The sequence below is a fragment of the Mercenaria mercenaria genome, chromosome 12, assembly GCF_021730395.1.
Source record: "Mercenaria mercenaria strain notata chromosome 12, MADL_Memer_1, whole genome shotgun sequence".
Taxonomy (NCBI): domain Eukaryota; kingdom Metazoa; phylum Mollusca; class Bivalvia; order Venerida; family Veneridae; genus Mercenaria; species Mercenaria mercenaria.
In genome coordinates, this window is record NC_069372.1 from 10,860,130 (window position 1) to 10,885,013 (window position 24,884).

General features: G+C 35.2%; 1 protein-coding gene across 2 annotated transcripts in view; it reads right to left on the reverse strand.

The window, feature by feature from the left end:
- LOC123534419 (phosphorylase b kinase gamma catalytic chain, skeletal muscle/heart isoform-like) overlaps nucleotides 1-24,884 on the reverse strand; it is a 98,814-nt gene that overhangs the window by 21,989 nt on the left and 51,941 nt on the right. For both annotated transcript variants that reach the window (XM_045316661.2, XM_045316660.2), the window contains exons 6-9: nucleotides 5,993-6,058; nucleotides 3,916-3,988; nucleotides 1,723-1,813; nucleotides 419-660 (exon numbers count right to left, since the gene is read on the reverse strand). In XM_045316661.2, coding sequence (XP_045172596.2) covers nucleotides 419-660; nucleotides 1,723-1,813; nucleotides 3,916-3,988; nucleotides 5,993-6,058 — 472 coding nt within the window. The remainder of the gene's footprint in view (nucleotides 1-418; nucleotides 661-1,722; nucleotides 1,814-3,915; nucleotides 3,989-5,992; nucleotides 6,059-24,884) is intronic.

Sequence of the window (24,884 nt, forward strand, 5' to 3'; positions counted from 1 at the left end):
GTTACATATATATTCACTTGCTTTGTTCATATTGTATTACTCCCTCAAAGGAAGAATGCCTTTGAAGAAATGCAGTAAGTAACAGGATAAATATCTGAAATTCACTATGAATAATTTACTCAGTTTTGTTTGTTTGTTTGTTTGTTTTTCTGGGTTTAACGTCGTACCAACACAATTATAGGTCAAATGGCGACTTTCCAGCTTTGATGGTGGAGGAAGACCCAAGGTGCCCCTCCATGCATTTTTTCATCACGGGCGGGCACCTGGGTAGAACCACTGACCTTCCGTTAGCCAGCTGGATGGCTTCCCAAAATGAACAATTTAATGCCCCAACTGATGTTTTCCGTCACTGCAATTGATTCATAACTAAATCATATGTTACTAGTTTAATTTTACTTTAATTTTGACAATTACTAACCAGATCTTTTGGTGGTTGGCTAATGTCGTCCCATTCTGGGCTCCCAAATTTATAATTTCCTTGCATAATCATTCGAAAAATTTGCATCTGTTTACGATGCCAGAAAGGCGGCGCTCCACACAATAATGTATACATAATAACTCCACACGCCCACATGTCTACCTCATGTCGGTACCCGGGCACGTTGCCGTACGAGACATCCAGTACTTCAGGTGCAAGGTAAACAGGTGTTCCGCATAATTCTATAAAATATAAATAACATTTGTAATGATGATCACGAAAAAAAATCTTACTCACGTTCGTGGGTAGAGTACACTTAATCAACCATAATTTATGCAAAATGAACATCTTTTGTCAGTTTTTGACCATACTCTTGGGGATTCATACACAATCATTGTGCTTGTTTCACTTTCATAAGGCCTACATTTTTAGAAAATAACCCACTTAATTCAATAAACTTAGGAAAAACAGGCAAGTGTATTTAATCACCTCCCACATAGTTGATGCACACATTCAGAGAGTACAGTGAGAAGCTAATTATTTGTAAAACCTAACATCAAGCTCTTACATTCTTGTTAATGTGTAATAAAGAATTAATCACAAAAGTTTTTCTAATGGTACTTTGTAGAAAATTTTAAAGCAAAGAGATGACTATGAGTAAAATGTTTTATATTGGGAAAATTTTGTGTTACTTACATTTTCAGATTCAAGGCTTGGAGACTAATGTCTGGCAAACACAGCCATTACAAATTTTTGGAAATCTTTGGCATTTTCGGTAAAATAAAACTATAATGCAATAGGTGCCACAAAGCTAATGTAGTAACCTAACAGATATAGGGAAATGTGTGCACTTTTCTTTAAACTTGTGTTTTACATGAAATGATGAAACCATATCTGTTAGCCAAACTAGAACGCCTTTAATTTTTTTTCTCATTCTACAATACAATGGCGTCATGCTTGCAGAAGCAAAACTACAGTACTTATGAGAGTGCATTTCCCTGGGAAGTTAATTTTAGCAACAAAAATATAGTTAATTGAAGTAGAGTATCAACTATAACAATTAATCTTAATTCTGTAACGCTATCGAATAGGCAGATTTCTAATTGTGTTTTATTCCACAATATCATATAAATCCTGTTTTATTCCATAATATTAAATGCTAAAAATCGACCTTAATCATGTTGTTATAAGTTGTTACAAATCCTCGTTTTGTTTATAGCTATATTATTGGGTATAATGCTTATTTACATTCACATCTAAATTTACAAGTTATATTGGGAGCAAAGAGTACTGTATCAGTGTACCTGCTAATTCTTCGTTTGGACCTAGAACTGTGGCAAAACCAAAATCTGACAGCTTTACATTCAAGTTGTCATCTAAGAGTATATTCTCAGGCTGAAAATACACAAAATATTCATTTGATATTTTTAATAAAAAAAATTTGGTTTCGAAACTGGATGACATAAGCTTAAGCCACCATTATTCCACAAATATTTGCTCAACCAGAAAATTAAGTCAGATGCAAAATGATACCCGTCTAAATATTACCATGACAGAATCAATGTGTCTCCCTTCCCCCTCACTGCCCAAACAATAATACTATATCCCCAAAATTACTTTGCAAAGACATAATTTTTCCAGTTAACATTTAGGCTTCATATTCATAGCTTGGACAAATATTAACCCTAACCCTGCTTAATTTCTATAATGAACTTGTCCATTTTTCAATTTGGACAGTACTATTAACTGTTTAAAGGGGTGCTTACCAAAAAGATACTGACTGAATGGCGAACAGTGCAGATCTTGATCAGACTGCATAGATGTGCAGGCTGATCATGATCTACACTGGTCTCAAAGGCAGAATCAATTGTGTCTAGCATAAGGGTAAAAAGGCTTCATTAAATATTGTAAAGTTTAACCGACTTGGTTAATAAATAAACTTTTCAAACTAAACATTACTGTATATATATTCAGATGTGTATGACACGGAGCACCTAAAATTCTCAGTGCACACTAAAATCCTCCTTGCACCGATGTGATAAATGTCAATCAATATGTAACAAATGTCTTTGGAATGTAAGTTTTTATGTATGGTATATCAGGGAAACGCCTTTCTCAGTATTGAATTTGCATGTTTTATTTTCTCTTTACCTTAAACCTTTCACTATTTACATTATTCATCAAAACCAATCGATGCCCTTGGGCCAAATGTTAACTTTAATTTTGTTTCACAGATCAATATAATCAATATTATTGTAGTTTAATAAAACATTAAATTTTCCCAAATACTTTTGAATTTCATTTTAACCCTTATCATGCTGGACACGATTGGTTTTGCCTTTTGCGACCACTGTAGATCATGATCAGCCTGCACATCCATGCAGTCTGATCATGATTTGCACTGTTCACCATTCAGTCAGTATCTTTTTGGTATGCACCCCTTTTAACAGTTAATGGTACTGTCCAAATTGAAAGCTGGACAAATTCATTATAGAAATTTTGCAGGGTAAGAAATCATGGGAAACGCTTTTCACCGATATCGTACTTGTATCTACCCATGAAATTAAATTCTAATGAACAAATTAAATTCCCATCTGTACTACATTTAATTAAAGACTCCTGGGCCTAAAAAATAGCTTTAACAGTTCGCAGAAAACCAGGAAATTTTATGTTCCCAAAATTAAAATCTAGCTATAAAAATATGCGGTTATATAACCAAGAAAACCGCACTAGACACCATGATTATTTCAGTACATTTTATTACTAATATAAAATGTATTTATGGTGCATACCGATTATTGAGAGCATACCGATGGTTAATGATTTACATAGACAGCAACAAAAAATCTATAAAAGGTAAAATGGTCTGCTTTAAATGTGACAAGCAGCAATTCATTATGTTGAACCTGCCTCAGTGGGCACCTGTATTCAACAGCCACTTGTCTTTAGCAGCCAGACAGCTAACGTTCCAACTGACTTTATTATAATTTCAACTAGTCTGAAGCAGCCATCTGCCTTAGTATGCCAGATTGTGTTGTTCCCTTGGCTGTCTGCTTAAAACAGGTTTAACTAACTGTAGCAAAGTGTGGAATTCTATCATGAGCCGCACCATGAGAAAACCAACATAGTGCATTTGCAACAAATATGGATCCAGACCAGCCTACGCATCCGCGCAGTCTGGTCAGAATCAATGCTGTTCGCTTTCAAAGCCTATTTCAATTAGAGAAACCATTAGCGAACAGCATGGATCCTGACGAGACTGCGCAGATGCGCAGGCTGGTCTGGATCCATGCTGGTCGCAAACGCACTTTGTGGGTTTTCTCATGGTGTGGCTCACATATATTTTGTATGGAAAGATCCTACAACATAGAACAAACTACATAATTTTTTCTTTCCTCCAGTCTAGAAAATTCCAACAGAAAAACGCTGTACAAAACCAGACCTTTCTAAGTAAATAAGTTTGAATGACATTAATTATAACTTGACAGAGTTCTTACCTTTAAATCTCTATGGACTATATTTTTGCTATGTAAATACTCTACCGCTGTTAGTAATTGCTTCATAATCATTCTGAAATACAAGAAAAACATTGTTTTACTAACTTGCATAGTGTGTTAGTATTAGTACTGAAAAGGAAGTGGTATAGTCAATCAGGAAATACTAAGTAGTGCTGGGTGGGGTAAATAATACTTTAATTTATGGATACTTAAACCATACTTATACAAATATAGACTGACATAGAAATAACTGTTTTATCCATTTGTAGCTATTTATATTATCAGAAGTAGAATAGCTTTTAGATTAGCTAACCCTTATCATGCTGAACAAAATTTATTCTGCCTTTGCTGTCAATGCAGATCATGATCAGCCTGCACATATGTGCAGTCTGATCTTAATCTGCACTGTTCGCCATTCAGTCAACATCTTTTTGGTATGAACCCCTTTTAACACTTAATGGTACTGTCCAAATTGAAAGATGGACAAGTTCATTATAGAAATTTAGCAGGGTAATGGTAAGTACTGGTCCAATGAAATAGCTGTACTGATTTCATACCCAAGAAATTAAATAACTTTATAGTAAACTTTACTTAACAGGTTATCCTTCCATTTTTTGTTTATGTAAACTTGTTTTCTGTTAACTGAACCTGTAGGAACATGATTATTATCAACACTTGAATAAAGATCACTGGACATTCTAGTCAGTTTAACAGTTCATGATAATATTATTTTTGGCAAAAAGAAATAGGTATGCCCAGTTTTATCAGCTATTTGAACAGGCCAAGCCTGCGGCCTGAACAATAATCTAAGGAAAGAAGAGCCAACACAACAGGTGGAGCACATACCTGCAAATGTTGAGGTCATAAGTTCAAATCCTTACCACTAAGGCTTTTGGTCCCCTATCTCTGATTCATGTGGTAAAAAATGTTGTCGACACTGGATGTTAGGAAATAAGGACCAAAATGTGCATGCACTGGCGTGTGTTTGTGTGTGTGTGTCTGGATGTTAAGAAATGATGACCAAACAGGGTGTGGGTGTCTGGATGGGGAGGTGGGGTTAGGGTCTGTACTTGGATGTCGACATCTGTTTTACCTCACAATAATTCTGTTGTGTAGACACACAAACACACAGGAGGTGACTAGTTGTTCTATACCTCAAAATAGGTAAAACCAGTTGCTGAGTGGGGCGTGCGTGATGGGGAAGGAGAAGACTTGACAGCCAAAGTGAAGCTATCAACCACAAAAGCAAGCAAGGGGCAGACGATTTAGTGTATATTTCCTAAATTCAGGATGAAATCTTTGAGTTTTTTATGCATGATACATCACAACATATAAAAAAATGCCACAGGATGTTGGTTATTTACAAAGCTTGTTGAGGTATAATTAACAGTCATCACACCCACATTAGGTTATGACTAAAATCATTTTCACTAAAGATTATGCATGATGACAGGTAAAAAACATTGCGCGTTTTTCAATTAAGTAAACAGGCTTTCCTCTCTGCTGCAAATAACTGACAATTTGGATGATTGTCAATTCTCAACAAGCACACAAACCAACATCAGATCAGTCTAGAAGCCAAAGGGCTAACTGAACATAAAGGATAGGTGGATTAACGTGAAACATGACTGGAGATTCCTTTTTAGTCAAGTTATGCCTGCTCTCCCCGCAACCCTTTTGGAGCAAATGTAAAATGGAAAATATTTAACCCTTATCATGCTGGACACGACTGATTCTGCCTTTGCAACCAGTGCAGATCATGATCAGCCTGCAAGTCGCCATTCAGTCAGTATCTTTTTTGGTTTGCATCCCTTTTAACAGTTAATGGTACTGGCCAAATTGAAGGATGGACATGTTCATGATAAAAATTAGCAGGGTAAGGGTAAATCTGCAATAGCATTTGTCCAGTGGTGTAGTAAAACCAATCATTCTCCTTTTTGATTATTATAGTCTTCCATTCTCTTTGATGGAAAAGACAATAAATCAGACCAAATGTACTGGGTACTAAACATAAAATATGTATGGTTTTATTTTATGACTTTCTAAGTTCTCAGATGAAAGAATTTATGCTACTCACCTAGTACGTTTTTCTGATAAGGTTACAACTTGAGTTAGGTAATCAAACAATTCTCCCTGTTTACATCTGAAATAAACAAAGATAAACATATACATTAAAGTGAAGCTGTAAGATATATATGTGGCCAAAACTTCACCTTCTTGTACATTGCCAGTACTCTGTTTTTCCTAATACTTTTTTTTTTTTAAATATTTTCCCTAATATGTTATCGGTACTGTTTTTCCCTCTTTCATTGACAGAACTAGTTTTCTAGGACTTTCAACTTGCCTGACAAAAGCTAATTCTCTGCAAAATCTTAACAATGAAAAAAAGTAATGAGGATGTATGTATGTGATCATGTGAGTGAGCATAACAAAACTATCAAACTTTCATATAAACATGAAACAAATAACTGCAATATTCATACAATATAAATGACGACAATAATGATCTATTATTTTGTTCAGAGTCCATTAACATCATGAAAGTCATTTAAGGTGTCACATCTGATACATCAGTATCATAAAAACAATCATTAACTTTCATCCGAGTGTGTCAAAACATACCAAAATAAAAGTCTCAAAAGGAATGTCTATACCAAACAGGGAAATGGGAACAGTAAAGTCATAGAATGCAGAATACCAAGCCTATAAGGATCTTACATGCCTGCCTGTAGGACAGGATTTTCCCATACTAAAGCAGAAAAAGTAGAATGGAAAACCAAGCTGTAGCAAGGTTTTTACCCATACTGTCCTGCTGGTTGGGAAAACATTTGCCTCACTTAGGCAGACAACTTAGATAATATTTCTTGCCTACCACTGATATCACAGCATCATTTTCAAAAATATTGTAATTTAAAAATTGCCCATACAATGACGTCAAATAATAATGTCAAATTATGATGTCAATAAGTGCATTGTGTAGCTTATCTTTTCCGTAAAAAGATAAAGTGATCTCCTATACAGATAACATTAACAATGCCTTTCCGTGCGAGGTAGGCAAGAACTGCTTGTCCTCTTATGAAATTTTCATGACCATGTTATGAAAATTAACATACTGGTGTGGTAAGGCGGTGCCTTACCTTAACAACATTATAACAAGAGGGCCACGATGGCCCTATATCGCTCACCTGAGTACCATTGCTCAAAATGATATGATCAAGTTTTGACATAGAGCACATAGGCATGCACATAAAATATCATCATAATAAACATTTTCTTGTAACGGTCCCTTCTGACCTAGTCAGGGCCAATTTCCATACCAAGTTTGAGGGTCCTAGGCTCAAATGCTGCATTTTTGTACTAGCATGACTATTCCTTACCCTGGAAGACTTAAATAACATTTAAAACCAATCTCATTAGATGCTGCTGAGATATATCCGTTTACGTAAAATAAAGGGAGGTAATTTGTCATAAATTCAGTCAAAAGTTATCTACCCTGATTGTCCGAGTCCATCTGATGGCACGAATGACATTTCAAATCATTATCTTCATTGGTTACTGAGATACACCCATATGAATTTGAAACAAAGGGAGATAATTTGACAGAAATCAGTCCATAGTTATCTACACTGATTGCCTCAGTCCATCTGAAGACAATAATAAAATTTCAAATGAGTTCTACCGAGATAAATCCATTTTTATTTAAATCAGGGAAGGTAATCATGCATTGGTATATGCATGTAGAAGATAGAGTACAAGCCTATACAACAATATATTAGCAAAGTATACATATCGATAAATGTTCAATCAAGAGTTATCTAATATGATTATTTCTTACCATGGAAGACATAAATAACGTTTCAAACCAATCTCATTAGAAGCTGCTAAGGTGTATTCATTTAGATAAAAAATAAAGGTAGGTAATTTGTCATAAATTCAGTCAATATGTATCATCACTGATCGTCCAAGTCCATCTGTTGACATAAAGGAAATTTCAGATAAGTATCTTCATTAGTTACGGAGATATACCAATTTTAATTTGAAATAAAGGGAGATGATTTGACATATTAATCAGTCAATAGTTATCTACCCTGATTGTCTCAGTCCAACTAATAACAATAATGAAATTTCAAACAAGTCCTGTAAGTACTGATATAAATCCATTTTAATTACAATCAGGGGAGGTAATCAGAAATAAAATAACTCCGGAACATACGATTGTATCTGACAGATTTGTCATGGAATCCAAGATTTATTGTTGTTGAAGATATTTTGTAAGTTTGTTTCAAATCAAACCATAAATGAAGTCTCTATATGGCTGCAAAAGCCAGAATAGCGAATTTTGGATTTTTAAGGGGCCATAACTCTGAAACCCATGATGGAATCTGGCCATTTCAAGGAAGGAACCAAGATCTTCTGGTGACACAAGTTTTGTGTCAATCATAAATGAAGCTGCTATTGTGCAGACATGGTCATAATAGCTAATTCTGGCCCTATCAGGGGCCATAATTCTGGAACTCATAATGGAATCTGACCAGTTCAAAAAAGGAAACAAGATCTTGTAGTGATACAACTTTTGTGCAAGTTTGGTTAAAATCAAATCATAAATGAAGCTGCTATTGTGCAGACAAGGGCATAATAGCTGATTTTGGCCCTTTCAGGGGCCATAACTCTAAAACCCATTATGGGATCTGGCCAGTTCAAGAAAGGAACCGAGATCTTATGGTGACACAAGTTTTGTGCAAGTTTGATTAAATTCAAATCATAAATGAAGCTGCTATTGTGCAGACAAGGTCATAATAGCTGATTTTGGCCCTTTCAGGGGCCATAACTCTGGAACCCATTAAGGAATCTGGCCAATTCAAGAAAAGAACCGAGATCTTATAGTGACGCAAGTTTTGTGCAAGTTATACTTTCATAACTTGTTTCAGTTATCATAAAATATTACAAAGCCCTCCTGTGCCGATTCCTCATTTTGAATGAGACTAATGCAATTATTTCCTGAATCCTTGAACTTTTATCTTTCCAATTATGCAGTGAAAATTTTTACGCAAGGCTGATAAGGTTTTACTAAAAAAGAATTTGATTATCCACAGTTTGCTACTAATTACACTTTAAGGGTCACTTTGTAAGAACAGCAAAAAGACTTTTTTTGAATAACTTACCTGAGTTAACTATATTTTTATAACTAATACAGGTTATAAAATGCTTGAAAAAGTAACTGAAATAGGTTACATAACTTAAAACAGTTACACCCCTGACTGAATACAGAACTGTGACTTAAATGAATACAGAACTGTGACTTAATTTCAAAATTTCTTCATCAGAAAAATATCGGTGAAATGGATATGCAGGTTAGGATATGTTATCTTGGAATATAATCTTACATGACCGATATAACAATCTCTTTATATAGGGCATGTTATAATCAATTTCTAATCAGATTAAATTTTAAAGAAGTCCATTATAACATAGTATATTACATAAATTTCTTAAATTTCATTGAAACAATGGAAAACCTGAGTTGTTACTCAGTCAGTAGGTTCCATTTTTTTGCACTTTTTTTTTCAATAAAACTTAGCACCTCTAAGTACTTCTTTTTGTTTGAATGCATGGAAAAACTGTGTCATACTGTGTCCTTATTAGTTCAAGGAGTTACAACAAATTTCCTGGTTTTTTTTTCCTTTCAAGATTTGTTGTTTTTTATTTCCATTATGGAGGTATTTAAAAATTAACTTTATTGATTGTTAGAATAAATAAGATACAACTTCCAGATGAAGTAAACATGTTTACAGACAATCATCAAGTAAGAGAACAGACAGACTGATTGGTCATTTACCACTGGCACCATGTCATTTACCACTGATTTCAAAATCCACAGAAACTGCTCCAAACTGGTTCTTCAGTGCTCTCTGTTCTTTGGAGGGATAGCCTTTAATAACTGCCCATAAAAAAGGGATTTTTACTGCATTTTCAACTAAAATGTTTTTTTTTTTTTAAAGATTGCGTTACTACCGGCAAGCTTAAGCTGAAATATAACACTGATAAATAATAAATGTCTAAACTTTGAAACAACTTTTTCACATCTTTTCAATGGGGAAATTTTATCAAAATGTAGAGGGTTTGGTGGATGGGGGGTAAACACCTAGATGGAGGCAACGGGTTTGAATTTCTGTCCTAAAGAAAAACAGTAATATTATATTTACTATGAACAGATGTGTTTACATGTAACCCGAAACTTTCTACCTAAAACTTGGTGGATCCATCATCCAGCTGTCAAAAAGTTCAAAATTTTAAAATTTTTTTACTGTAAATATTAAACAGGTAAAAAACCTGAAATAATATATGTGAAACATCAGCTAATAAAAAAACTTTATGCTTTTAATTTTTTTCAAATTTGTGTTGGGGTGGGATTGCTTTGCTTAACTGTTTTTGGTTTTTAGGCTTTTTTTTTTAAATGGTTTTTTTCAGTTATATAAGTCGGGCAATAAACCTGAATTTTTTCAACAAGCAACTGCCAAATCCCGTATGATCAGAGGTGGAGAACGTGACATCGACACAATGTCTTTAATAAATTTACGCCTCCCCGGGGGAGATAAACTCGGTAGGACCTAGGGCCCCCCCCAAAAAAAAACCTCGGAGGGAGTATATTTTTTTTAGTGTTTTCAGATTAATATTAAAAAACCCTTGGGAAAAACCATACTCGACAACCCCCAAAAATTAGATTGAAATATGCAAATAGAAAATTCCCAATTTAGGATAGCATTAAACTTTTTATTGAATCAAGGTTGAAAATATAAATCTGCGGAAAACCGCATTCATAAATTTTTCACCTATTTTGTTTCACCCTTTTAACCTCCTTTTAGAAAGGTTTTAAAAATATGAAGACATAAAAGGGCCTAAAGAGCCTGAGATCGGAAATGAATGTGTACGGTTTAGTAAAGTCTCCCCGTTCGTTTTTTTTTTAGTTTTTTTTCCCAACTGAAAAAGGGAGAATTTGTTACAATAATTATCAAAAAAATAGACATTTAATCAATGCCTAGAAAACTTTGCGAATTTAAAAGTATTTCCCCCAAATATATTTCTAAAATTAAAGGGTGGTTCGCAAAAAAAAAATGCTGAAATACAAACTAATTTGACAGCTGACACTAAGATATGCCCAGATTTAATTTTTTTTCCAGTAAACATTTCCCCCGGAATTACCAAAAACAGCATTATCGGCGGTAATTTCGTGAAAAAATTTGAATATGAAATTTTATATTTAAAATTTTATAGCGCGGTTTTGCCACATAAAATTTTGATAGAGGCGAAAAAACTTTTTTCAGATTTTTAAAAAAAAGGGCCTGGTGTAACCGTATCATACATTAGGTTTTGTTCAATTTTATAAGTGTGTGAATTTTAAAAGTTATTATTTTTGGTTTTAAAAGGGTATGAAAATGTTGTGAGTGTAAATATAGTGTCTGAACGTTTCCCAAGACAGGAAAATTGCGCTTTCGAAAGAAGGGAAGTTCTCAGTAGTACCAATTTGGGGAAAAGATAACCGATTTAATAAAGCTTTTTTTTTAGTTAATACCTCTTTTTCTATTTCGACCTTTTAAACCCTTCAAAAACCATGTCAGAAGTCCCCAAGCCCATGCCTTTCAAATCCATTTTGATTCAGTAGGCAGACGGCCCAGACTGGGCAAAAAATGTTTGAGCCATTTTACGTGGCGGAGCGGTGGGTGGGGGGGAGAGTGCCCTTTTCCCGTTTTGAATTGCTGTCAGGTTTGGGCAGTAGCGGGGGAAAAAAGGGCAAATGAACGTAGAAAATTATCAAACCGTAAAAAATCCAGAAGGTTACATTAGCGGATTTTGGTTTAGACGTTTGCTTTTTTCGCCACCCGATTTTGTCATTTTGATATGCCGATCTGTTTATTTTTTTCGGTAAATTTTCAAAAAACCAAAGTGTAAAAAGCGTTGTTTAAAAGGTCACGTGTGTTCGCCGAAAGTGCCAGAATTAAAAAGGTTTCACCGCGAATTTTGTGAAGAATTTAACGTACTGCACTATTTTTTGGTGTCATAAAATTTCATCGATGTGGTAAACTCTTTGATAAGACTTCCAAGTTTTCAGAGGTACCCGACTCAAAAAAATTGCTAACAGTATTTTTGGGGAACTATTTTTTGTTTTTTTCGCTGGATTTTACGAAAAGTTGGTAGTCTGCGAATTCATGAAATTTCAATAAAAAATGCACAGCGCAATATTTTTGTTAATTTTGGGCGAAATGTTTTTAAAGATTATTTTTTGAAACGGACGGGTCCAAGTGGAAATTTGGCTAATAAGTTAATATGCGTTTTTATTTGAATTTGCCCTTATATTTGCTATTCTGTGACAAAAGGGCATAAAATTGCCCCCAAAATATATGCAAAAATTTTCCAAATCCCGCAAAATCGTTATTGTGTTTATGTTTTAATGAGTTCGGGAAAGGAAAAAATACGTGGTTTATTGGGAGTATTGTCAATTACACTTCAAAATTTGACGATAATGTTTTGGGTCATAGCAAATGGGTTGGCATAATGAATTCACCGACAATGAACTCTTTGAAATTAGAGAAAATCAATGGAACTACATCAATTGCGTGGTGTGAGGCCTTAATGGAATGAAAAACGGGCGATAGCAAGGGCTCGTTAAACGCTTTCGCATTTACCGACTAAAAAAATGAAAGTGTTAAAATTTTTCAAGTTTAAAATTTGATTCAAGATTTTGGCAAACTAAAAATTTAAACAAATACAAACGGAAAAAAACGTCAATTTGGGATAGTCAAGTAAAAGCTATTGACAAACCCCTTAATTTCATTTCACCATTCCTCACTTTTAAAAAAAGCAATTTGTCCCAATATAAAATGAAATAAAATTTTTCACTTTCTTTTTCTAAAAATTAAAAAAGATGAGGATGGTTTTAAAAGCGTTCGCAGATCTCTGTGGTAATTTTCCGATTTAGCCGCTAGAAGTTCAGTCTTCTCTTATTAATCTTTTTGAACCTCCCCGGAAAGTGTGTCGGGAGGTTTGTTTGGGGAAACCTAGCGGTTTAAAAACCCTGTCCCCTTTGGGGTGTAAACTAATTTTTTTTCTTTTAAAACCTCGCAATCCGTTTTTTAAATCTATGGATGGGGAGTATGGGGGGAAAGAAGAAATTGTTAGCCTATGGTTATGGCAAAAATGCAAAAAAAATTTTTTCGCAGCAAACAGATTTATGAACTTGCTTTTCCCTTTGCGGGGGAAAAATTTTGGGGCCAATGACTGTTTTTTAAGAATTACGTCTTTTCAGGGTATTTAGTCTTATTTAGAATTTTGTGAAATTGGTAAAATTTTAATGATCAATATAATTCTGTAAAAAAGATCCTTAACTTTTAGCCTGCTGGTGGCAAGGGATTTTCCCTTTGCGCCCAGTGCAGCCCAGGTAAACCCTGCACCCCGTCAGTCTGATCAGATCTGCACTGTTCTTTTTAAATGTCCATTAAAAATTTGCGGGGGAAAGGTTTAAATGGAAGCATAGAATAAAGCCAAGCAACCTAACAGCAGATTCGCGGTTTGATCAAATCAGAGCACGTCTATTGAACAGCTGACAAGTACCCAGTATAGCATTGTACTCATGTACTCGTTTTTTGGTAAACTACTACTGTTTAAACAAATGAAGTTGAGAGTTTTTTAATTTTGAGCCGGGCGAAGATACGCACTGCGGTCGGAAATTTTCTTTTTTCATTTAGGGAGTAAAAAAAAATTCTACTGCAAAAACTGGCAATGGAAAATCTATCTAAATTAAAAGCAAGACCTTTTTATACTTTCTAAAAAAGGAAAGTTGGGGGAGACTTTACCTAATCCTAACGTACTATAAGTGCATTTTGGTTTTTCGTTCCGAAAAGGGGAAAATTCGAAACAGATTATTTTAAAAAGAAAAAACATTTTATGTGAGATCATGGCAGAAAATGTTGCGTAAAGGTTCTGAAAAACATGAATTACGAAAACACAGGTGTGAAAATCTTTTTCTTAAAGGAAAACAAAAAAGTATTTTTTCCCCCTAAAATGCGGGTTTGGGTTTTTTCCACTAATCTGCGCATGTTCTAAAGTAAGTTTCAAACTGCAAGGGTTGCTGTTTTATTCACGACAAATAGAAAAAAGGGGTCTGTTACCGAATCGCTCACCTGAGAATTGCCCTACAGTTTAAAATGCCCCAAATGATGATAAAAATTTAAGAAAGTCAGTCGTCCCTTCATAGTCAATGAAATTCATTTTTCCCGTTTTGTGGCAAAACTGTGTAAGTCATCAATTTTTCAAGCGGGTTTTTTTAAAAAAAAAAAAGGGAAAATAGGTCGTAGTCAAGGTAAAAATCAAGTCACCAAAATTTTGGGGTCTCAGGTTTTTAAAATTTAAAATGTCTTGGAAATGAATCGGGATTTTTTGTTTTTTTCCTATATAACTCAATAATAACTAAATGCCCCCGGGGGGGGTCTTTTAACCCCAGGGGATAAATTTTTAAAAATTTTGGAGAGGATACTAGACAAGCAACATACCAAATATCAAAAGCCCCAGGTTGTTGGTTTTGACAAAAAGATTTTTAAATTTTTCCTTATAATTATATAAAACTTGGGACCCCCGGGCGGGCTTTTTTACCCCAGGGTACAATTTGAACCTTTTTGGGTTTGGGGCCTAAGAGAATGTACAAACCAAAAATCAAAAGGTCTAAGAGTTGTGGTTTCAGATGAAAATTTTTAAATTTTTTCCTAATAATTTTGTAAAACTTGCGACCCCCCGGGCCCCCGGGGGTAATTTGAACAAATTTTGGAGAGGGACCACTAGATGAGCTAATACCAAATATCAAAACCCCAGGCCTGTGGTTTTGTACAAAAAAAAAAGATTTTTTAAATTTTCCCTATATAACTATATTAAATCGTTTTGACCTTCGAGGCGGGGGGCATATTTGACCCTAGGGGGATAATTTGAAAAAACTTGGTAGGGACCCCCTAGTGTTTCACACACCAAATAGAAAGCCTAGGCCATGGGTTTTTTACAAGAAAATTTAAAGTTTTTCCCCATATAAAAACCTATAAAAAAATGTGACCCCGGGGGGCGGGGCCTATTTGACCTAGGGGGATAATTTGAACAATCTTGGGAGAGGACCCCCAATGATGCTAATACCCCAAAAGCAAAAACCTGGCCTTGGTTTTGTACAAAAAGATTTTTAAAGTTTTTCCCCCTAAAGTTATAAAACCATGTAACCCCCGGGGGGGGGCCATATTTGCCCCAGGTGAATAATTTGAACAATCTTGGAAGGACCACTAGATGTGACAACCAAATATCAAAACCCTAGGGCCCTGTGGTTTTTGGACAAGAGATTTTTTAAGTTTTCCCTTTCGGTTGCCATGGCAACCCGGTTCTGGATGGAATTCAATTATTTGAATTTGAAAAGGGGGCCCCCCAAGGATCTTCCTGTGAAGTTTGGTGGGGAATTTGCCCCTAGTTTTCAAGAGAAGATTTTTTTTTTGGGAAAAGTTGACGGACGGCGCGGCGGAGCACGCCGGGCATTTGAGGGTCACATAGCTCCCTGAGCCTTTTTCTGGTAAGCTAAAAACCCTTTAGCGCTGTAGAATTGAAAAAAACCGATATGCCAGTGAGTTCTCGAGAAACTGACGTCTACTAAGACACATTCAAAAGGAAAATTTAAAAAAATTAAAAAAAAAAGCGTTTTCGGCTTTTAAAAGGGCTTTTCACAATTTCGAAAATTTTTGCATAACACCTTTTGAAAGGTCTGAAAATTAAACAAAATGCAGATAATAAAAATATTCGCAAATAACAAAATTTCGCAATTTTTAACCCGTGTAAAAAGTCCCGAGAAAAATAAAAAATGAGTTTTAAGTAAAGTGTCCCGAATGGGTTTGAATTTTTAATGTTTGGCCTTATCGATTTTATAGTTCAAAAAATTTGCCTGCACAAAAAAAAGGAGTATCACGGTTTTTTTTCCCTGGAATAAGTTGATACGATAATAGCCTGGAGAAAAAGCTTTTGTTACAGGGGGGCGGCTGGTGTAACGGGGGTAATAAGGTGTGATAAACATGGTTTTAGTTAAAGCTGGTTGAAATAAGTTTTTGTTTTTTTATGAATACTAAGTTTTGTTAAACTATAAATATCATACTTCAATAAAAAAAACTCTAAAACGTAGACCATGTGCGTATTTTTGCGTCATTAATATATCATTACAAATCTCAAAATCGAAACAAGGTTAACAAAACGTAATATTCTCTCATCAGTTTTTTCTAAAAAACAATCAATAACAATAATTTAACAAAATTTTTTTTTTGGTTTTTTAAAATATTTTTTTTAAAAAAGCATGTGATTTCAATATAAAAACTATGTTTCAACAAAAGCATGTGATTACAAAAATATAAAAACTATGTTTCAAAAGCAAGGGGTGAGTAGTAGCTAATAAGCTTTTTAGAAACTTTTCCTTTTATACTATAATTTATTTTTTAGTCATGAACCCACCTTTTAAATTTCCCTATAAAGGCCTTTTAATTTTATTTTTCTTTTTTAAACATGCGGATAATGCAGTGTCCAAATGATGGCAGGGTTTGAAAATCACTTTATACACAAACCCGCAGAAAATTTTTTAATTAGGGTCAAAGGGGGTAATAAATAATGGATTCAATTTATTCCTACTATGTTTAAACAAAAGTCAAAGCTTTGGCAAATATAATTATGCGAAAAAAATATCCAAAAAAAGTCAATAAAACGGACAATTTATGTTCATAACAAACAATGTGGTCAGCCATAATATAAACAAGGGTTTTAAAAATCCCCTTACTTTATACAAAATGTATATTGTGTTTAATTTATTTCACAAAAATCAGAGATATTAAAAGGGGGTGGGTTATAAAAAACATTCCCCAGGAAATGTGATCGTTTTAAACTTTCTCTGACCCCTCCGCCATTTAAAGATCAAATAAAAGGAAATTAAGTAAACACACAAAATTTTCCATGATCTTTTTGTGGTGAAGAAAGCTTAAAGTTATATAAACCAAACTCTGTACCCATTAAATGAGGGGTAATATTACAAGTTGCAAGAGTGCCGACGTCACAAAATCGCCCGTTAAATATTTGTTTTGTTGGTTTATCAAACTTGCCCCGATTATGCCACAAACAGTCAGCAAGTTTGGGAAAAATTTGGGTGAAAAAAATGTTTGACTTAGGGAGCGGAATGTTTGGAGTGCCCGCCTGCCAGCCCGGGGTTACTAAAAGCCCCCCTCTTTCAGAGACTGCGTTAAAAAAAAAAAGCTGTCAGGGGAAGCAACGCTCGACTATTTTAACAGCCTTTTCAATTTAATGAAAAACAAAAAATCGAAAAAGGGGCATAATTTTGTAAAAAAAAACATGGGAAAGTGTATGAGTTTCAATCCTTTCCCCTAAGTGGATACGAAATTCCCGTTTCATACAAAAAATTTAACCCAAAAAAAAGCAAAGTCGAAAAGGGGGACATACTTTTTTACACAGAGATGTAGATAAGGGAAAGGGAAAAAGTGTGTGAAATTTAATCCATTCCCTTAGTGGTACTGAGTACCAGTTTAATACAAAAATTAACAAAAAGCTAAGTCGAAAAGAGGCAAAATTTTTAAAAAAAAAAACAAAGAGAGTTAAGAACCTACACGTGCATGTCAGTATGACAGTGAAAAGTGTGGAGTTTCAATCTATTCCATCAGTGGGTCTGAGATACCACTTACTACAAAAACCTTTAACCCAAAAATTTTAAGTCCCAAAAAGGGGAAAAATTTTTAAAAAGAAAAAGGTTACGGAACCTGTCAATTAGGGCAGTTATCACAGTGAATAAGTGTGTGGGGTTTCAATCCCTTCCCCAGCGGTTTTGGATACCAGCTTACAACAAAACCTTTTAAAAAAGAATTTTTAATCGAAAAAGGGGCATAATTTTTTAAAAAAACAAAACGAGTTTTGGAACTGTGGAATGTAGGTGTTTTTCACAGTGAAAAAGTGTGTGAAGTTTTAATCATTCCACAAGGATTAGAGTACCGCTTAATACAAACCCTTTAACCAAAAATTTAAGTCGAAAAGGGGCATAATTTTTTAAAAAAACAAAAAATAGGGTATGGAAAAATGTGCAAAACGGTCAGTTTTTACAGGAATAGTGTGTGAAGTTTAATCCATTTCCAAAAGTGGTTTCTGAGATACCGTTACATACAAAAAACCTAACCAAATCGGGACGCCCCGCCGACGCAGACGCCGACACATGGGTGAGTCCAATAGCTCTACTAGTCTTTGAATAGTCGAGCTAAAAAGATCCTTTGGAAGCACTCTAGGAACACAAGAAATACCAACATTCGACTGAATCTGTCCATGTGAGGTAATGGAAAGTGCTGCTTCCATCACACCCCATTAGCACTGGCTTAAGCGGAAGTGCAATAGTTATCCCTGGTAGCGTTCAAAACCTGCCTAAACAACTGACTTCTTTTCCACCCTCAATGTATTCATATAAATTGCTACATCAACATAAAACAATTATTGTTCTGCATCTATTTACATAACTTACTGTATCATACAACTTGGCTGTGCATAAACAAGAGGGCCATGAAGGCCCTGTACTGCTCACCTGACCTAGGAATCATCATGATTAACATTCTGACCAAATTTCATTAAGATAGGTCATAAATGTGGCCTCTAGAGTGTTAACTAGCTTTTTCTTTGATTTGACCTGGTGACCTAGTTTTTGACCCTACATGACCCAGATTCAAACTGGACCTTGAGATCATCAAGATTAAAATTCTGACCAAGTTTCATGAATATACAGTCATAAATGTGGCCTGTAATGTTTTTGTGGATTTGTAATAGGATATAATCTTATATAGTCATTAGACTAGAAAGACACAAGTCACTTGAATCTGGCTGAAATAAAAACTAGGTAATTATTCAATCAGCTTAATGTTTAGGCAATTATAAAACAACATAATTCATTATATGTGAAATTTCAACAGTCCGTAGCAGTGGGCGCTGGACAATAGTCTTAATACATACACCGCCTTTTCCTAAGAAATAATGCTGTTATCTTATAAGTTCACAGAAGTTGATTGCTGAATAAAACTAGGTAATTTTAAATCAATTATGTTAGGTTTCAGTTATAAAACAATCATTAATTCAGATACTGTGAACATTTCAAAAGCAATAAATTTTATTTAGATACAAGTTTCACGGAACTGTCCTGAAATAATGAGATTAATGTGTGTGCCTGCAATTTGAATGATACCTTAATGGCTATTAAAGTTAAACACAGTCTCAGAATATTGATACAGTTTATTTTGCACATGTGACACCTGTGGAAACATAAATACCAGAAAGTTCACTGCAAGTTTATTTGTAATTATTCCTCTCATACAATGGTCTGACCTGTGAAATGTGTCTTCTAAACAGTTCATTGTACACAGATTTCAAAATCAAAGTATTTCCCTTCTGACCAACAACAGTGTATTTATTGTTTTCCCAGTTTTGACAAAGTTTTCCGAATTTTCTGTTACGAACTAGCACTTTCTGTCCTAGCTTGTATATTACATTCTGTTTGCTACATCTCATATCTGCATACTTTTTCATTTTTTGTTTTTGTTTATTGTCCCTTTGTCTGACTGTTACGTCATTTTTATGTTTTTCAATGTGAGGAAGTTCTTTTTTGACTGTTCTGTTGAATAACAGTGTAGCTGGAGCTGCTCCTGTTGCTACGCGCTGTGTCGTCCTATAATCCATCAGGAATTTGTAAATTTTAATTCTCCAGTTTTTCTTACTTGAAACAGCAGCTTTAAAGCTTTTTCCTAAAGTTTTATTGAAGTATTCCACAAGTCCTGCATCTTGCGGGAGAAATGGTGTAACGCGATTGTGTTTTATTCCATTTCGTTTGAAAAATTCTGTGATTTCAGTTGATACCATATTTGGCGCATTGTCAGTTTTTATAGTTTTCGGTAGTCCATGTGTTGCGAAAATACGCATCAGTTTATTTATTATTGTTCTTGATGATGTACTTTTGATGATTTCTGCTTCTGGAAATCTGGAGTAGTAGTCAATGACTACAAGAATATGTTCTCCCCCGGGGAATGGTCCTGTAAGGTCCATCCCTACAGTTTGCCACGGGCGGTCTGGTAATTCCGTAGGTGTGATTGTTGGTTGTTTTGGTGGAGCGGAGTTTAGCTGGCATTGTTCGCAAGTCCTAATTAATTCCTCTATTTCTGAGTCAATACCTGGCCAATACACTTTTTCTCTCAACATTTGTTTAGTCTTTACAATTCCCTGGTGACTTTCATGTGCTATTTTTAACACTTGACCTCTCATAGCCTGTGGAATAACTATTCTATTTCCGCGTAATACGATACTGTTATGAGTAGACAGTTCTTTGTGAATTTTAAAGAATGTTTTGAATTCTTCAGCTTTCGGCCATTTGTCATGATTTATGCACTTGATTAATTGATGTGTGAATTTGTCCTGAGATGATTCTTTATCAATTTGATCTAAGGTCATGGCTTTTGGCACTGAATTTTCACATACATAGTCTAGGTATTTCTCGGTAATGTTTGAGATTTCACATTTTTCTTTATTGAATGCTGACCTTGAGAGAACGTCGGCTGGATTGGAGATTCCTGGCTGATGTTCTACTGTGAAATTGTGCATTGTAGCCTCATTAGTAGATGTTCTAGACGTGCTGGCGGTTTGTGTGTAGGTTTAAAGATGTTCAACAATGGGCGGTGATCTGTGAGTACCTTAAATGGTTGTCCATAGACATAGGTTCGAAACCTTTCCACACCCCATACACATTTCGATTTCTATCTGGGAATATCGTCTTTCTGTTTGATTCAATGTCCTACTAGCGTATGCCACAGGTCTAAAGTGTCCACCACTTTGTTTTTGAGCAAGTATAGCACCTAATCCAACAGGTGATCTGTCGACTGTGATTGTCGTTTCTGCGTTTGGATTATAATATGCCATGACACTAGCACTTGTGAGTAAGTCCTTAAGTTCTTGGAAACTTTCCATCTGCTCGCGCCCCCATTCGAATTTAATGTTTTTCCTTGTCAATTTACTGATTGGTTCAGATACAGTTGCGTAATTTGGCAGAAATTTCTCACAATATGTAACTAGTCCTAAGAAGGATTTCACTTCTTCCAGATTCTGTGGTGGTTCTGTGTCCAAAACAGCCTGGATCTTGGATTGTTGTGGCTTGAGACCTTCTGATGTCAGTGTATGTCCCATGAATTCAATGCTTGTCTTACAAAAGTCACATTTATCTTTGTTCAGAGTCAAATTTTTGTCTCTAAGACGTTGCAAAACATCTCGCAATGTTTTGTCATGTGCTGCCTTTCTGTCGCCCCATATTAGGATGTCGTCGGATATATTTTTACAGTTCGGTATGTCTTGAATTTTCTGCTGAAGAATGCGTTGATATATTTCCGGTGCGCACGATATCCCGAACATGAGCCTACGATATCTATATAGTCCCTCGTTTGTAACGAACGTTGTAATTTCTCTCGACTCTTCATCCAGTTCGATTTGATGATAGCCCATATTTAAGTCAAGTCTTGTGTAGTATCGTGCTCCGTTAAGTTCTTCCAGTGTTTCTTCTATGTTTGGTAGTGGGAAACGTTCTCGCTGGATAGCTGTATTCGCGACTCTCATATCTACGCAAAGACGAATTTGACCATTTTGTTTTGGCACGCAAAGTAATGGTGATGTCCATGGTGTGGCACCTTCGACCTTTTCTATGACGTCCTGGTCCAGAAGTTGTTTTATTTGTTGTTTCACTTGTTCACGCATTTTGAATGGAATACGTCTGGCAGGTTGCGCGACTGGTTTAATATCCTTGTTGATATTTAATTTGAGCTGGAAATCTTTCAGTTTCCCTAGCCCTTGAAATCTATCTTTATATTCATATTCCGAAATTATTTCTTCACACTATTTTCTTCTACGATAACACTAGTGACATTGAATTTTATTAATCCAAGCTTAACTGCACTTTTAAATCAAAGTAATGGTGTGCATACGCGATCAATTATGTGGAATTTCAATTTTACAATTTTTCCACCTATTTTCACATTGAACTCTGCTACTCCAATCGTTTTGATTGGCTTTGATTGCGCATAAGGATAGATTTTTGACTGAGTACTTGAAATTTTTATATCAACTGATCTTATTTTCTCATATGTAGTGCGATCCAAACAATTAACACTAGATCCAGAATCAATAATAATGAACATTCAATTTCTTCGATTTCTACATTCACATGAGGAGACTTATTTTGTGTGTTTAATTGAAATGTGTAATCCTCTGAGAATTCATCATCCACTAAACGCACTTCTACTTTCTTTGATTTACACATATTTGCGTAATGACCTAACTTTTTGCATTTATGGCACACAATATTTCGCGATTTCATACACTCATGGCCACTGTGCCCTGTGCCTCCACAACGATAACAGATTTTGAATTTAGAAGGTTGCTGTGTTGGTCGTGCCCTTGGTTGGTACTGTTTCCGTGTTTTCTTTTGTTGCTGTTGACGCTGATGTTGATGTTGATACGGTGCTTTGCTAATTTTGTACGTTGATTCATCCTGCGCAGTTGTGTGATAAGTTGCTTGTGAATTTGTTTTCCTGTGACTGTCGTTAATTTCTTCCATTTTGGTCGCTTGTAAGTCCGCTAATTCTAATGCACGGGAGACCGACTGTATTTTGTCCAGTGTGAGATCTCACTTTTCAACAACTTGATCTCGGATCATATCATTGGCTGATCCGTCTGGATAATCACATGTTACTGCTAGCTTTTTCAATCTTACAATGAAATTGTCTATTGTTTCGTGCTCTTTTTGTGATGCTTGTCTGAAAATGTTTTTCTTAGGATTGAAGTATCGGGTTAGAGCATCCACAGTGTTTTGGTGTGTTGTCCTGTCACAAGTCATAGTTTCGTAAATATCCTGTATTTCTTCTCCTCCCAGGTGTAATAACAAAGCTTTCTTTTGTTCATCCTTTGTAATTCCACTTGCTGATAAATAATATTCAAATCTTTTCAAGTAGTTGTGCCACGTGCTTGATAAATTAGTGTTTTGTCCCAAAACTTTAAATGGTTTTGGTGTTGGCAAGTCCAATCTTCTGGTAGCCATCTCGAGAGAATAGATCAGTCTTGATTTTTGAAGAAATTGTATTGTAAATATTTATAATCCTTTATGGCACTATTTTTAATTTCCATGCTCGTCGCCAAAAAATGTAATGTTTTTGTGGGTTCTTAATAGGATATAATCTTATATAGTCATTAGACTAGAAAGACACAAGTCACTTTGATAGTTACTAAATCTATTCTAATTCTAAAATTCAACAACATAACAATTATATTGGTATCAGAGAGGCAGTTCGATTAGGCGGGGCTTATCATAGCAGTGGGCAGCTTGCTGACCAATAGTCTTAATACATTACATGGCCTCTACACTGTTAACAAGCTTTTCTTTTGATCTGACCTGGTGACCCAGTTTTTGATCCCAGATGACCCAATATGGAACTCATCCAAGATTTTATTGAGGGTAACATTCTGACTAAGTTTCATGAAGATACAGTCATAAATGTGGCCTCTAGAGTGTTAACAAGCTTTTCCTTTGATTTGACCTTGTGACCTAGTTTTTTATCCCATCTGATCCAGATTTGTAGTTGACCTATATATCATCAAGATTAACATTCTGACTAAGTTTCATTAAGATATGGTCATAAATGTGGCCTCTAGAATGCTATCAAGCTTTTCCTTTGATTTGACCTGTTGACCTAGTTTTTGACCCCAGATGACCCAATATCGAATTCGGCAAAGATTTTATTGAGAGTAACATTCAGACCAAGTTTCATTAAGATTGGGCCAATATTGTGACCTCTAGAGTGCTAACAAGCTTTTCCTTTGATATGACCCGGTGACCTAGTTTTTGATCGCATAAGACCCAGATTCAAACTTAATCTAAAAATCATCAAGATTAACATTCTGACTAAGTTTCATGAAGATACAGTCATAAATGTCGCCTCTAGAGTGTTAAATAGCTTTTCCTTTGATTTGACCTAGTGACCTAGTTTTTGATTCCATCTGATCCAGATTTAAACTTGACCTATATATCATCAAGATTAACATTCTGACTAAGTTTCATTAAGATATGGTCATAAATGTGGCCTCTAGCATGTTAACAAGCTTTTCCTTTGATTTGACCTGGTGACCTAGTTTTTGACTCCAGATAACCTAATATCAAACTCGTCTAAGATTTTATTAAGAGTAACATTCTGACCAAGTTTCATTAAGATTGGGCCAAAATTGTGACCTCTACAGTGTTTACAAGCTTTTCCTTTGATTTGACCTGGTGACCTAGTTTTTGATCCCGGATGATCCAATATCGAACTCGTCCAAGATTTTATTGCGGGTAACTTTCTGACCAAGTTTCATTAAGATTGGGCCAAAATTGTGACCTCTAGAGTGTTAACAGTCAAATTGTTGACGACGGACGACGGACACAGGGCGATCACAAAAGCTCACCTTGAGCACTTTGTGCTCAGGTGAGCTAAAAACACATCATATTACAAGGCTATTGTGCTACCTCAGTGGCTACAGATCAACAAACATACAAAATAATCCGTTTTTAGTTTAGCAACTCTGAAAATTTTATAAGAATTTCAGTTATGTAACATTGGGCAGTTTATCTAAACAGTAATCCTGGATTGTGTACCAGTACTAACCTGTTACCTGCAAGTAATTGCCAACTTCTCCACATGAATCACAGGTGGAGGACAAATGATTCCAGATGCAAGGTCTCTTATCAAGCTGTCACAGAGAACATACCCCTCACTCAGGGATCAGACTCACAACCCCACTTTCCGTAGACCTGTGCCCTCCCTATTGACCTAAGCAGGTGCGCTATGACAATATGACCACAGACTTTATGTCCC